Source organism: Electrona antarctica, assembly GCF_951216825.1.
Source record: "Electrona antarctica genome assembly, chromosome: 2".
In the NCBI taxonomy this organism is placed as follows: Eukaryota; Metazoa; Chordata; class Actinopteri; order Myctophiformes; family Myctophidae; genus Electrona; species Electrona antarctica.
Window position 1 is genome coordinate 37,146,491 of NC_136807.1, and position 11,903 is coordinate 37,158,393.

General features: G+C 42.1%; 1 protein-coding gene across 5 annotated transcripts in view; it reads right to left on the bottom strand.

Annotated features, from left to right (window-relative positions):
- Nucleotides 1-43: 43 nt before the first annotated feature.
- The window catches only part of ubr4 (ubiquitin protein ligase E3 component n-recognin 4), a 61,451-nt gene continuing 49,591 nt past the window's right edge, over nt 44-11,903 (bottom strand). For 4 of the 5 annotated variants that reach the window (XM_079530170.1, XM_079530169.1, XM_079530167.1 and 1 more), the window contains 20 exons: nt 11,593-11,766; nt 10,956-11,077; nt 10,458-10,655; nt 9,736-9,816; nt 9,461-9,548; nt 8,984-9,111; nt 8,325-8,432; nt 7,826-7,942; nt 7,155-7,345; nt 6,833-7,006; nt 6,617-6,716; nt 6,149-6,367; nt 4,312-4,425; nt 3,608-3,750; nt 3,226-3,351; nt 2,852-3,046; nt 2,355-2,579; nt 2,089-2,179; nt 1,633-1,795; nt 44-1,489 (listed from right to left, as the gene is read on the bottom strand). In XM_079530170.1, the coding sequence (XP_079386296.1) occupies nt 1,425-1,489; nt 1,633-1,795; nt 2,089-2,179; nt 2,355-2,579; nt 2,852-3,046; nt 3,226-3,351; nt 3,608-3,750; nt 4,312-4,425; nt 6,149-6,367; nt 6,617-6,716; nt 6,833-7,006; nt 7,155-7,345; nt 7,826-7,942; nt 8,325-8,432; nt 8,984-9,111; nt 9,461-9,548; nt 9,736-9,816; nt 10,458-10,655; nt 10,956-11,077; nt 11,593-11,766 (2,822 nt within the window). In that variant the 3' untranslated portion in view covers nt 44-1,424. Of the gene's footprint in view, nt 1,490-1,632; nt 1,796-2,088; nt 2,180-2,354; nt 2,580-2,851; nt 3,047-3,225; nt 3,352-3,607; nt 3,751-4,311; nt 4,426-6,148; nt 6,368-6,616; nt 6,717-6,832; nt 7,007-7,154; nt 7,346-7,801; nt 7,943-8,324; nt 8,433-8,983; nt 9,112-9,460; nt 9,549-9,735; nt 9,817-10,457; nt 10,656-10,955; nt 11,078-11,592; nt 11,767-11,903 lie in introns of all 5 variants that reach the window. The other variant, XM_079530166.1, reaches the window with a different exon arrangement.

Genomic DNA, 11,903 nt, shown 5'->3' on the forward strand with positions numbered 1-11,903 from the left:
AAATGACAAAGTATTCGTAAAATAAATAGATGTGTTCGTGGGGTATGATGCAGGTCCATTTATTATTAATTTAGACAAGTCTGATATTTCTTTGCAGACAGAATCATTCACAAAGTCCAACACTTTACTTCGTCACCAAGGGATGTCTTTGCCAAAAAACAAATGGCAAAAAAGAGGGGGAGAAAAAAGTAAAATAAAATAACAAAGTTTCTTTTTTCCCAGTTCGCTTCTGTAAAATAAACCTGACACATGCACGCTAAATCAAAACACACCATTTCTTTCTTCTCTGCCCAGCACTCAAATTCCAGTTAGAACCTACATGAAGACCAAACACCAAAAGCCCAGGGAAAACATGACCGGTTGGCTTCACAACCCATGTGTGACTGACTCTGAAATCTTTTGCCATTTAAAAAAAAGAAAAACTTGACTGAAAAACAAAAACCGTGAACCAACAACAAAAAAGATAAAAACAAATCTTAAGCCACTCTTAATACGTGGTGGGTCAAATCCCCAAACCCTCTTTTCCTAAAATCTTAAGATTACACCTCCAAATACTGGGGGAGTTAACCTTAAAGCAAAAAACCCACCCTCAAGTAGAACTCATGTGTATCCTAGGATTTGAACCAGGGTAACTGATCTCTTTGAATAACAGATGCATTTGATAACACATAGTTAAAGATATGTTCATAAAGGCTGGTGTCATCAAAAGACAATCACTTGTAGTTACTTTGCTGGAATCAATTTGGACAACTTTTTTCTTTTTTTTTAAACTCACAGAAATATTTAAGTTTTTACCTCCAAATAAATGACATGGTATTGTGGCAGCTGACTTCCCCAAAAAAGAAAAAGAAATCCATCAAATGTGTCCTTGATTCAGAGTATTTCTTTCCTGGGCACTATCACCGAGTGTATACAATTCCAGTCCCTGTCCATTCAGTATTCCAGAATATTTATCTTGATGACATCAAAAAGGGTCTTGATTGAAAGACATCATCTTGCAAATGACAGCTTTGCTTCTTTGTGTTGCTTGGCTCGAGGAGAAGTGTACTTGATCAGAGGAATACAACACATGAATCCTGCTAAAGTGAGTTCCCCCCCCCCCCCCCCCCCCGCCATTTGTATTTTAACCAGCATTCGTTATTGTGTTAAATGTTACAGAGACGTTGCCATTAAGTGGATGAATTTTCTCAGACTACACATAGTTGCTGCTTTTAAGTTAATTTGAAAATGTCATATACTGTGGGGGTAAACGAAGTGAGAAGGAAGCATGGCATGTATACGGACTTGCATGAGTGTGTGTGCACACACACTGTGTGTACATATGGGTAAACATAGTGAAAGCCTGGGGGGAGAGGGTTTTCAGGTGGGAATTTGTAGGGTTGATGGGAGATCGGGGCTTATGGATTAGTGGGTGGGGCTTCCCATCAGGGCACAGAGTTCAACAAATCCTGCAGGAAGATGTCAGGGTCTGGAATTTCAGAGAGAAGACCTGAAAAAAAGAACAGTGTTTGTTATTCTACCATGAACTGCTTCTGTATTCTTTGTTAAATGTTCATACTACCTTGGTGTTAATTTAACTCTGAGAGTGTAACAAATGGGTATGCAATCATGTGTGCAAGTGTGAACACACACCTACAACATCCAGGAATTCGGAGAAAGATTCAGCAGGCATTAGTTCATCCTGGAAAGCTCTCAGCACGCGTTCGGAGGCCTCGAAGATGGGCATGTCGTTGTGACGCACATACTCAGCCAGTGAGAAGGACCAGCCCCCTTCTGTGGTGCTGGTGGCTACTTTCTGCAACCAAACAGGACCACAGAATCACATTAGCTTTAAGGTCTAGTGTAGATATCTCACATATCCTATGATTATGGTGGCATTACGTCATGTCTACAACACACTATTTAAAATATATTATAACAATACTATTAACATATGCTCAAAATAAATCCCGACAAGATACATAGTACACATCATACTGTACAAGTACATCAATTGTACCAATATCATTATTCAATGCAAATATCAACAGTAGTATTTTGCACTAGCATCGTTATCAATTTCCAGAGGTCTGAAACTGTGAAACCTACCCTGAACATGTCATAGACAAGATCCACCAGGCCCCAAAACAGAAGAGGGGAGCGATAAACTGCATACTCCTTTGGTGTTTTATCTGTGAGTCTGATTGAGGAGCAAAGGGTGACGCAGGGTTAGAAGAATACCACAATAATGTTAACGCAGCACCACTGAAAACCTTTTTGCCAGGTGTAAACCTGGCATACAACAGCTAATTTTCTTTTACCAACCTAGTCATGATTGGCTAAATTGTGAGAGAAAGTCAACAGCTGTGTCTTACTTGTTAGTGCACACTGCTGAGACTTTGCGGGTGTGTGCGGTGACCAGGAGCCTTCTCAGGAAGTACATGCGCGAGCACCTCCAGCGCTCAGGGGGCAGTATGTGCATGGCCAAGGTGGTGAAGTAGTGTGGCCCGTCCACCTCGTACGAGTTCTCCACCCACTTTTCACATGGTTGCTCCTGGAAACTTTGCAAGTTCTTCTCCTCCCGAGACGTGGCCCTCGTACTGCAGTGGGTGGTGTGGGAGAAGATGGAGTGAAGTAGAGCATTCAGAAAATAAAGTCAGACAAACTACAAACTATGTAAAATGTTCTTCATGATGTATCTGAACATAAGACATCTTGAAATTATTATGTTTACCTAGGAGTCAAAAACATAACTATTCATTTTACAATATGGAAAAAGACATTAATTTAATATTTTTCAACAAATGTTATTGTATTAATGACTTGACTGCTATTACTGTAAACCATTTGCGTGCAATACTCTGGTACATACGTGTTGAGGACATAGAGCACAGTGTGGATGATGTACGGGATGAGGTGGATGTTGCTCTCTCTCCCTCCACCACCTGTGTCCACGCTGAACGACTGCTCAGTGGCAAAGCGGAGGAACAGTAGCTTGGTGTCGTGGATGTTGAGCTGGTAAGTAGGCTCACGCTGGCCTGTGCACTCCTGTAGATATGTGTTGTGCCTACAAGTGAAGAGGGCAGTTGTTGGGTTTAGATTAATATCTTAGCAACAGATACACTATCCAGTACCACCAATTACCCTGCATGTAAGTACACAGTGTTAATTCTTCCATTTGGAAGTAACTAGAGTGTACAAATGTGTGGGTTTAGTGAGATTTGAAAATCCTCCGGGTGTCTTTACCTTGCTAAGCAGGTGGCGAAGGCTGATTCTGGAACATGCGGCCCCCACACGGGGAGCAGCCCATTGCACTTGGTGTTGGCATTCTGGAGAGCAGCGCTCTCCCACTCCTCTCGTCCACGAGCCAGCCTGACAGAGAGAGAGTAGGAGTGAGAGTGTCAAGTACAGCAGATGTACATTTTAGAAGCATGTTCTTAAGATAAGTGCACAAACATAGATATTAATTATACAAATCATAGATATGCACTCGGCATTCAATTTGAGTAGCTTAGGCAGGACATGTGATTGTCAGATCCAATGAAAAGTGAGATATTTCATATTTGCATGTTTAGGTTAATGTGTGACATGACATCTACTACTGCATTGCATGCGTCAGTTCCCATACCTGACAGCTGCCAGATGGCAGTCATAGTGGACTATGTTAAAGTGCGAGACGGTGCTGTAGCCCTGCTGCTTGCGAGGCTTGTTTTCAAAGTCCTCCAAGGCCACACGCTTGGTGAAGGTGTATATGCCTAGGACTTTAGTTGGCTGGAACAAGACAGAAACACACAGAACAGCATAGAGTAAAGGCAATAGTACACACAGTAAATAGTATAAATATTGTGGTAAAAAAGATGCAAAGACACCAACAGAGGAGAAGACAGATGCAGTGTTGTGTTGCCTCTGTGTGGTGTCCTCACATGATCAATCACACATATATTCCAGGCAGGATATTGACTTTCAATGTGTTCACATTGCTTGTTTTCATTTCAGTCTGTTTCTACTTAGCTAAATAACTTAGTAAGTGGCCAATCACTAAGTGTAATTGTCGGCATATGTGGTGAATGTTGTGGTTAGTGGGTTGAATTTTTTGTGTTTTCATAATAGGCAGTAGCATGAGCTCTACTGTTATAGAATTTGTTTTCCAAAATGTTGTCTGCATGAACATCATATGCGTTTATGTGATACTTGACCATAACATCAATAAGTAAACATACAGTTTCAAAAGTAACATATCTCTCGACCCAGTAACTGTTTATGTATGCATACAATACATGCCGTAATCCTACTACTTGTAATCCATTTCCAGGCCTGGTTGTGTTTGTGTACCTGGAACTTGTAACCCTCTCTGCAGATACAGCAGGTCAGGCCCGGCTCCTCTATCAACTCCTCCATCTGTTTCAGCAACGAGGTCTTGGTCACCACCTGACCCTTCTCATTGGTCTGAAACACAAGCAGACACACAGGGCTTCTTAGAAGACACAAACAACCACAGCAGGAGAATAACAAGGTAAGCTGTGGTTGAGAGACAAACAAAGAAGAGAGACAGAAGTTAAAGAAAGAAAAATGTAATCATATGAGAGGACAGGAGAAGAAGAGAGGGTAGTAGAGGATGAAAGGAGAGAAGATGGGAGTAGAGTCAAAGAATGGAGAGGTCATGATAGTAGGAGAGGAAAGGAATGGAGAGGACATGATAGTAGGAGAGGAAAGGAATGGAGAGGACATGATAGGAGAGGAAAGGAATGGAGAGGCCATGATAGGAGAGGAAAGGAATGGAGAGGACATGATAGTAGGAGAGGAAAGGAATGGAGAGGACATGATAGTAGGAGAGGAAAGGAATGGAGAGGACATGATAGTAGGAGAGGAAAGGAATGGAGAGGCCATGATAGTAGGAGAGGAAAGGAATGGAGAGGCCATGATAGGAGAGGAAAGGAATGGAGAGGACATGATAGTAGGAGAGGAAAGGAATGGAGAGGACATGATAGTAGGAGAGGAAAGGAATGGAGAGGACATGATAGTAGGAGAGGAAAGGAATGGAGAGGCCATGATAGTAGGAGAGGAAAGGAATGGAGAGGCCATGATAGTAGGAGAGGAAAGGAATGGAGAGGACATGATAGTAGGAGAGGAAAGGAATGGAGAGGACATGATAGTAGGAGAGGAAAGGAATGGAGAGGACATGATAGTAGGAGAGGAAAGGAATGGAGAGGACATGATAGTAGGAGAGGAAAGGAATGGAGAGGACATGATAGTAGGAGAGGAAAGGAATGGAGAGGACATGATAGTAGGAGAGGAAAGGAATGGAGAGGACATGATAGTAGGAGAGGAAAGGAATGGAGAGGACATGATAGTAGGAGAGGAAAGGAATGGAGAGGACATGATAGTAGGAGAGGAAAGGAATGGAGCAGAGTGTAGCGGGGAGGACAGGACAGGGTAAAAAGAAAGGAGAGGATGAGGAGTAAAGTAGGGCTGCAACTATCAATTACTTTCTTAGCGACTATATTCTAGATATTTTTTTCAATTCATGGTATAATATAATCGAGAAGCAAGTTTTTTTATTTTCTATAATTTGTAACATTTTGTATACATCAATAAATCAACCCAAATCAATAGTTAAAATCTTGATTTATTTTATAATCCATTAAATCAGAGGTTCTCAAACAGTCTTATATCATGACCCACTCGGTAATGTTACATCTAAGTGATCTAACCTTAACACCAACCCATGGTCCATGTTGGTACCACCCGCTCATATTGATGAATAAATACACATGAATAAATTGTTTATGAGCGGCTAAAATCAGTGCTGCTGCTTGTTCTCGGTCGGTGTTGGAACCGGAGCTGTGTGTATGATTGAGTGGGCGATCAAGTGAGCGTCCTCTTTACGTTGGTCGCGACAACCTCACTTTTTATTTTTACCGTTTCTTGATAAAAAAAATCTTTTTACCTTCCCATGACACCACTTTAGTTTGAGAACCGCTACATTAAATCAATTAGTTTGATTAACTGTTGCACCCTAGAGGAAAGGATTGGACAGTAGAGGTGAAGAAAGTGCAGGATTGTAAGGGACATTCGCGGAAAGGACAGGATAGTAGCAGCGAGGCAGGGAAAACAGAAAGCCAAGAACAGAGCTGAAAAGCATAAGTAGAAGAATCATTCCTTCCAGTACCGTCATTCCCAGGGTGCCCAGGGCTTTCTGTCTCATGGCCATGGCCATGCGTTTCTTCTCGGACCTGGTCTCCCTGCGGGCGGCGTCTATCTTCAGGTTGACTTCGGCATGCTCCCTCAGCGCCTCCAGCAGGTTCTCTGCCAGCGTACCGATGCCCTCGTCACTGGATACCTGCTCCAGCTTGTGTAGGTTGGGGATTGAATCGGTACCTATCAGCGCCTGGATGGGTGAGACGAGGGGGGGACATTCAGACAGGTTTGGATATGTTTTCTTTGAACTTGTGTTGGTGTGTATGAACAGAACTGAACTATGACTTCACAGAAGTAGCTAATTTTGAAATATGCTATATTTAACTCTCTTAGCCATTAGGAAGGCCACTTAAAATATTCAACAGGCCACATTTCTAAAGATGTTTTAAGGTTTAACTTTGATTTTCTGCACTACAGCACTGAGTATGCTGATTATTACCTGTGTGGGGGGATGTTGGGAGGCCAGTCCACGGAGCAGTCTGAGAATGAAGGGTAACGCAGGTCGAGACAGGAACTTTTTCCAGACATCTGCATCCAGGCTGAAGTAGAAACAAGTCCGTAAATGAAGAGGTACTATACAGTAATAAAATAAATGATATGCTACTGTAGTCTATGAGTATTATGATTAAGACAAATAAGCAGCAGAAAATCCTACTTTTTGGCATTGGGGATATGTTTCTTCATGTAATCCAGCGCACTCTGTGTGATCGCCTTCTGGAGAATGAGGTCTTTGAGCTGATGGCCATTGCTGTTGTTTTTGATTCCAGCAGCAATCTTACAGAAGCAATCTAGAAACACCTTGTCGTCTGCACTGTGCTCCTCGTCGTACCTTGGACACAAACAGAGAGGTGAGGTTTAGTTCAATCACAAGAAGCAATGCAAATACAGTATTTACCCCTTTCAAGACTTTTGATATTTTACATAATTGTGTAGGAAGTGGTTATTCTGGAGGTGGGGGTTAACCGTAAGATGCCTACTTGTCAAAGCTGCAGCAGGGCTTGAAACGTTCCACCAGGATGCGCATCTTCTCCAGCTCTCCAAATGACAGGTAGGGGATGATGCGCAGGAGGCCCTGCAGGACATTGGGGTTGGAGCGGACGAAGGGGGTGTTGATCTGGTCCAACAGCATCACTAGCTGGTCCTTGTCTCCTGTCAGCAGCAGGTTACCCTGGGGGGAAAAAAAATCACAAATGGTTCACATCAAAATCTAAATCTATGAGCACAATTAGGGGAAACACCGGATGGGACAGATGGAATAAAGCAATGTTAAAACACTTGTGTGAAGTGAGGCTGCCACATAACATGGCTTCTCTTCTTGAGTGTCTTGTCTTTGTATTTTGTATCTTGTATTTTAGGTCATTACTTGGCCTTTTTACTGCTGTTTTGTCTCTCTTGTTTGTACCCCCTTGGTAATGTTTATATGCACTCTTATTGTTTTGTTGTTTTCTGTTTGTTTGGGGACTACAGAATGAAATTAACATCCTTTCTAAATCCGACATTATATTTGCATTGCATTGTGTAGTGTTCATTAATATGTGCTGTCCCGTCCAAATAAACATATAAACTTGTATTTTGCTCATTGTCAGCATGTCTCACTTTTCTTTCAACCAATGGCACCACTAACTTTATCTGACTTTAGGTGGATCACCTTGTCCTCTGAAATCTCTGCGTTGGCTTCGTCTAGGATGATCTCCATGATGCTCAGGACCTGCTCAGCTATGGAGGCTCCACCACTGTCCTTACTCTCCTGCTCAGCCACCAAAGCCTACAGAAGGAAGACATTTTAGATAATGACACTGATAACTGACAACATTCTTGGTCAAATTCTGGATGGAGATCTTCTCAATGCTCTGCCTTCAAGTTCCTACAATCTCTACTAAAGCCACTCTAAAACCACACACACACACACACACACACACACACACACACACACACACACACACACACACACACACACACACACACACACACACACACACACACACACACACACACACACACACACACACACACACACACACACACACACACACACACACACACACACACACACACACACACACACACACACACACACACACACACACACACACACACGAGAAACATAAAATGATGTGTTAACCGGTGTCGAGTAACCAACTACTGACCAGGTTGAGAGTTCCCAGCATGACGTTGAGTGTGTTCATCTCCGGTTTTACCAGCTGCTGCCTGTTCACCTTCACCTTGACACAGTAGCTGAAAAGCTTCAGCAAAACCTAGGGAGTCACACACAATCACATATTATAACTATAGTTATACTTTCAGCTTTTTTGTTGTATTTTGCCTTTTTGCACAAGTTAAGTGTGTTTTCGTTATTTCAACCACTGCGCTTCAGTGTCAAGGACTGAATTGACATTCAATACTTAAAATCGATTCTGCCTCATGAACTTAATGATCAACAAATGTACATGTAGAGAACCGAGAAATGTCTTTTAACCATTTAAACCCTAAACTGGTTCCCAGCCTTTTCTCATCTCACAACAAGGAGAAAAGCCTGGTACAGAACTATAGAACAAAGTGTCTATAGGGCGTGACTTCTGTTGTATGTACAACGACCAATCACAACCGTTTTCATGCTCTGGGAATATAAAGAGATCCGCACAGCACTGATGGAGCATCCTTGGGCGGTACTTCCTGTACGTCTGCATACACACTTTCAGTTGCCAGTTCTTGTCCAGATCGGCTATAATTTTTGCTGAATGTTTGCCCCAGAAATGAATAGAGACGCTAGGGTTCAAGTGGAGAATGAGGATGGATGAGGCCTTACAGTAAGCAGGTGTCTTCCTTGCTTGAAGTCTTTGATTCCAGACAGCCGGTTGAGCATACACTCCAGTCCTCCACACTGGGCCATCACTCCTGCCATCTTGTACACCTCCTCGTCATCCTCCTCTTCATCTGGAGAGAGGTGAGGTGACAATGTATTTACTACCTTCATCTTTCAAGTTCTTTCTATTTGGTTTTGAGTCCGTTCCTTACAAGGTCAAGGTACTCCTTCATAGATATTATGTTGGAAAGTGTAGTCAATACAGCATATATTACAAAAATATAGCATTATATAAAAGTATGTATCCAGCATTAGCATACATCCAAATTAGTTTGAAATAAAGCAAACTTGCTAACAAAACCCAACAAAAACTGAGTGAGAGACACAGAGCTTATTCTTTTTATAGTGTATACAGTGGCATTGGAGAACCCAAAACAGATTATTATTTGGTGCAATCTTACTTTGATGACAATGTCTCACCTGTGGTTGAGTCCAGTGACTCGATGAATTCCTCTGTAGCATCTCCCAACAGGCCCCTCATACGGTAAATAATTCTCATGGGCTCACCCTGGGAAAAGACAGGTTCCACAAGGTGTAGACATTTTTTAAATGGCTGAAGCATTTGATTTATAGAACAGTATTGAAAATTACGCGCTATATTTGTAGTTATACTTATCAATAAATTAATATACAGGACTAACACAAATTCTAAGTCAACTTGGCCATAAAAGTATCCCTTATGTTCCAACTCTCACCTCATTTGTGGGGCACCAGACCTTCTTGTACACCTCAACCACTGACAGATCCAAACTGATGATCTTGTTGTTGACCAGAAGCTGAAGGTGAAATGAACAGTGTATAAAATTAGTAATGTTCCAATGATCCAATCTGTGATCATACAATTATCTCAGCAAACATTGTCAATAACAAATATAAGTTTGACAAATCAAATAATTCTTAATAGAAATGGTTGTTAAATATCCCCAAATATTCAGCACAACAATTTAATGGAGTGCTGAATTCCACCCCACCTCTTGGGTGGGGTGGAATTGGCAATGATCGTGTCAGATAGGATTGAATATTTTGAACTCTTGGGCCCAGGTATTCGTAATTTCCTGAGGTTAGTTGCTTAGGCCTTAGGGCAACAACAAATTCTCAGGCAATAATATGATCTCATATCCATAACCTGGATTTGATGCATGCAGAGTTCCTTCTGTAGTGAGTTTGCTCACTGTGACCTCTCAGCACACAGTATTTCTTTAGCTTGAACCTGTTGGTCAACTACTGAAGTTATCAGACTCTCTTGTCCTTTTGTCTGACCCAGGCAAATAAAGGCTGGGTATGTGATATAACTCAATCCTATGTTTGTGCGTGGACCTTAGATGCAAGTGGAAGTAGATTTAGACAAGACAAAAGTCTCCAAGATTGATGCAGTTGCATAGTTTAATATGATTTCATGAGATTGTTTTTTTTTTACCTCCATGCCACTGTCATCCTCCAGTAGCGCCACCAGGTCACAGTCCTGGCAGATCTTGTTCTTGATGTCCCTCATCAGGGGGCCAATGCCAGGCTCGTTGCTGCTGTAAGGATTCCCTGGCATGCGGCCCTGCAGGAAGTCCTCCTGCTGGGGGTCTTTCTCCAGAGTCACAAAGAACTCCGTCACCTCATTCTCCTCCTAGACACACACACAGACAAACAGGGCCAAGTTCAGACTTCAGCTTTGACGCTAACCCTAAGCTACATTGAATCATGTTCGCAATAATCATTTTCTGGGACATTGTTACTCCGATTATGCTCCAATTTGAAATGTTAATGTCATTCAGCCACAACCATGTTAGGACTCCAACCAAATTCATGTTCTACAAACAGGGCTCTGCATGTTTTAAGAACCTCATTTTCCCGGACATTACAGAACAATTACAAGGCGAGGAACCCTAATATTTCTTTTGGAATATGATAAAGGAAGGAGGCTCACAGGATAGATGATACTGCATAGTCTTTCAAAGATGAAGACGGGTGTCCTGTAGTCATCCAGGCTGTAACGCTTGGCCGTCTCTATGCACACCGCCATGAAGGCCTTGGTTTCAGACTCCGTTCCTGTAAAATAGCACAGATGAGATTTAATTTTCAATACGGATGATACAATATGACAATAAAAGCTAAGCTACCTACTACTACCAGAATCCTTGTTAAGCCTTACTGTATGTTGCACTGTGACGCTTTGAGCTTACAGATCATCGAATAATAGAACACTTTACTGTAAATATAATGGCTCCGATAATGTTTATGGCCTATAATGACATGCCCAACTGCACTTTTTGCAACATGGTGAGAATCTTTGAGCGGTGCCAACTGCTCCAACATGTGAGTGTGTGTATGTGGGTGTCTATTAGTCGGTAGCAGCACGGTTACTGTGGTTACTACGTCTATACATCATCCTCATACAGTACATCATCATGATAAAAGGTATCGCTCACTTCACACGATCACACGTGATTTTGACTAAATGAAATGGCCCAATGCTGCCAATATGCCATTAACGGTTATCGAAAAATATGAAACAATTACAAGAAACAAAAACATGTATTATCATTATGCATTTGCCTACAGACCTGTCGTCATGTCCTCCAGCATCTCCAGCAGCATATCCTGGGTCTCGTCAATGAGTTTCGTGCGCTGAACCACCAGCTTCCTCAGGCACAGGTAGCCATTCAGCACCGTGCCCACTAACCTGCTCTTAAAGTGCCGTTTGATGGAGTCAACCTCCACAAAGGATGACAGTAGTCCTGCAGGGCCCAAAGAAAAACATATAATCTTGATGTTGTAAAGCAGGAATACACTGCTCAAACGCTGTTTTTTTTTCTTTTTGAATGCAACAAGCCGTAAGCGTGCCAACTTCCGAGTTAATCCTGTCTCAATAAAT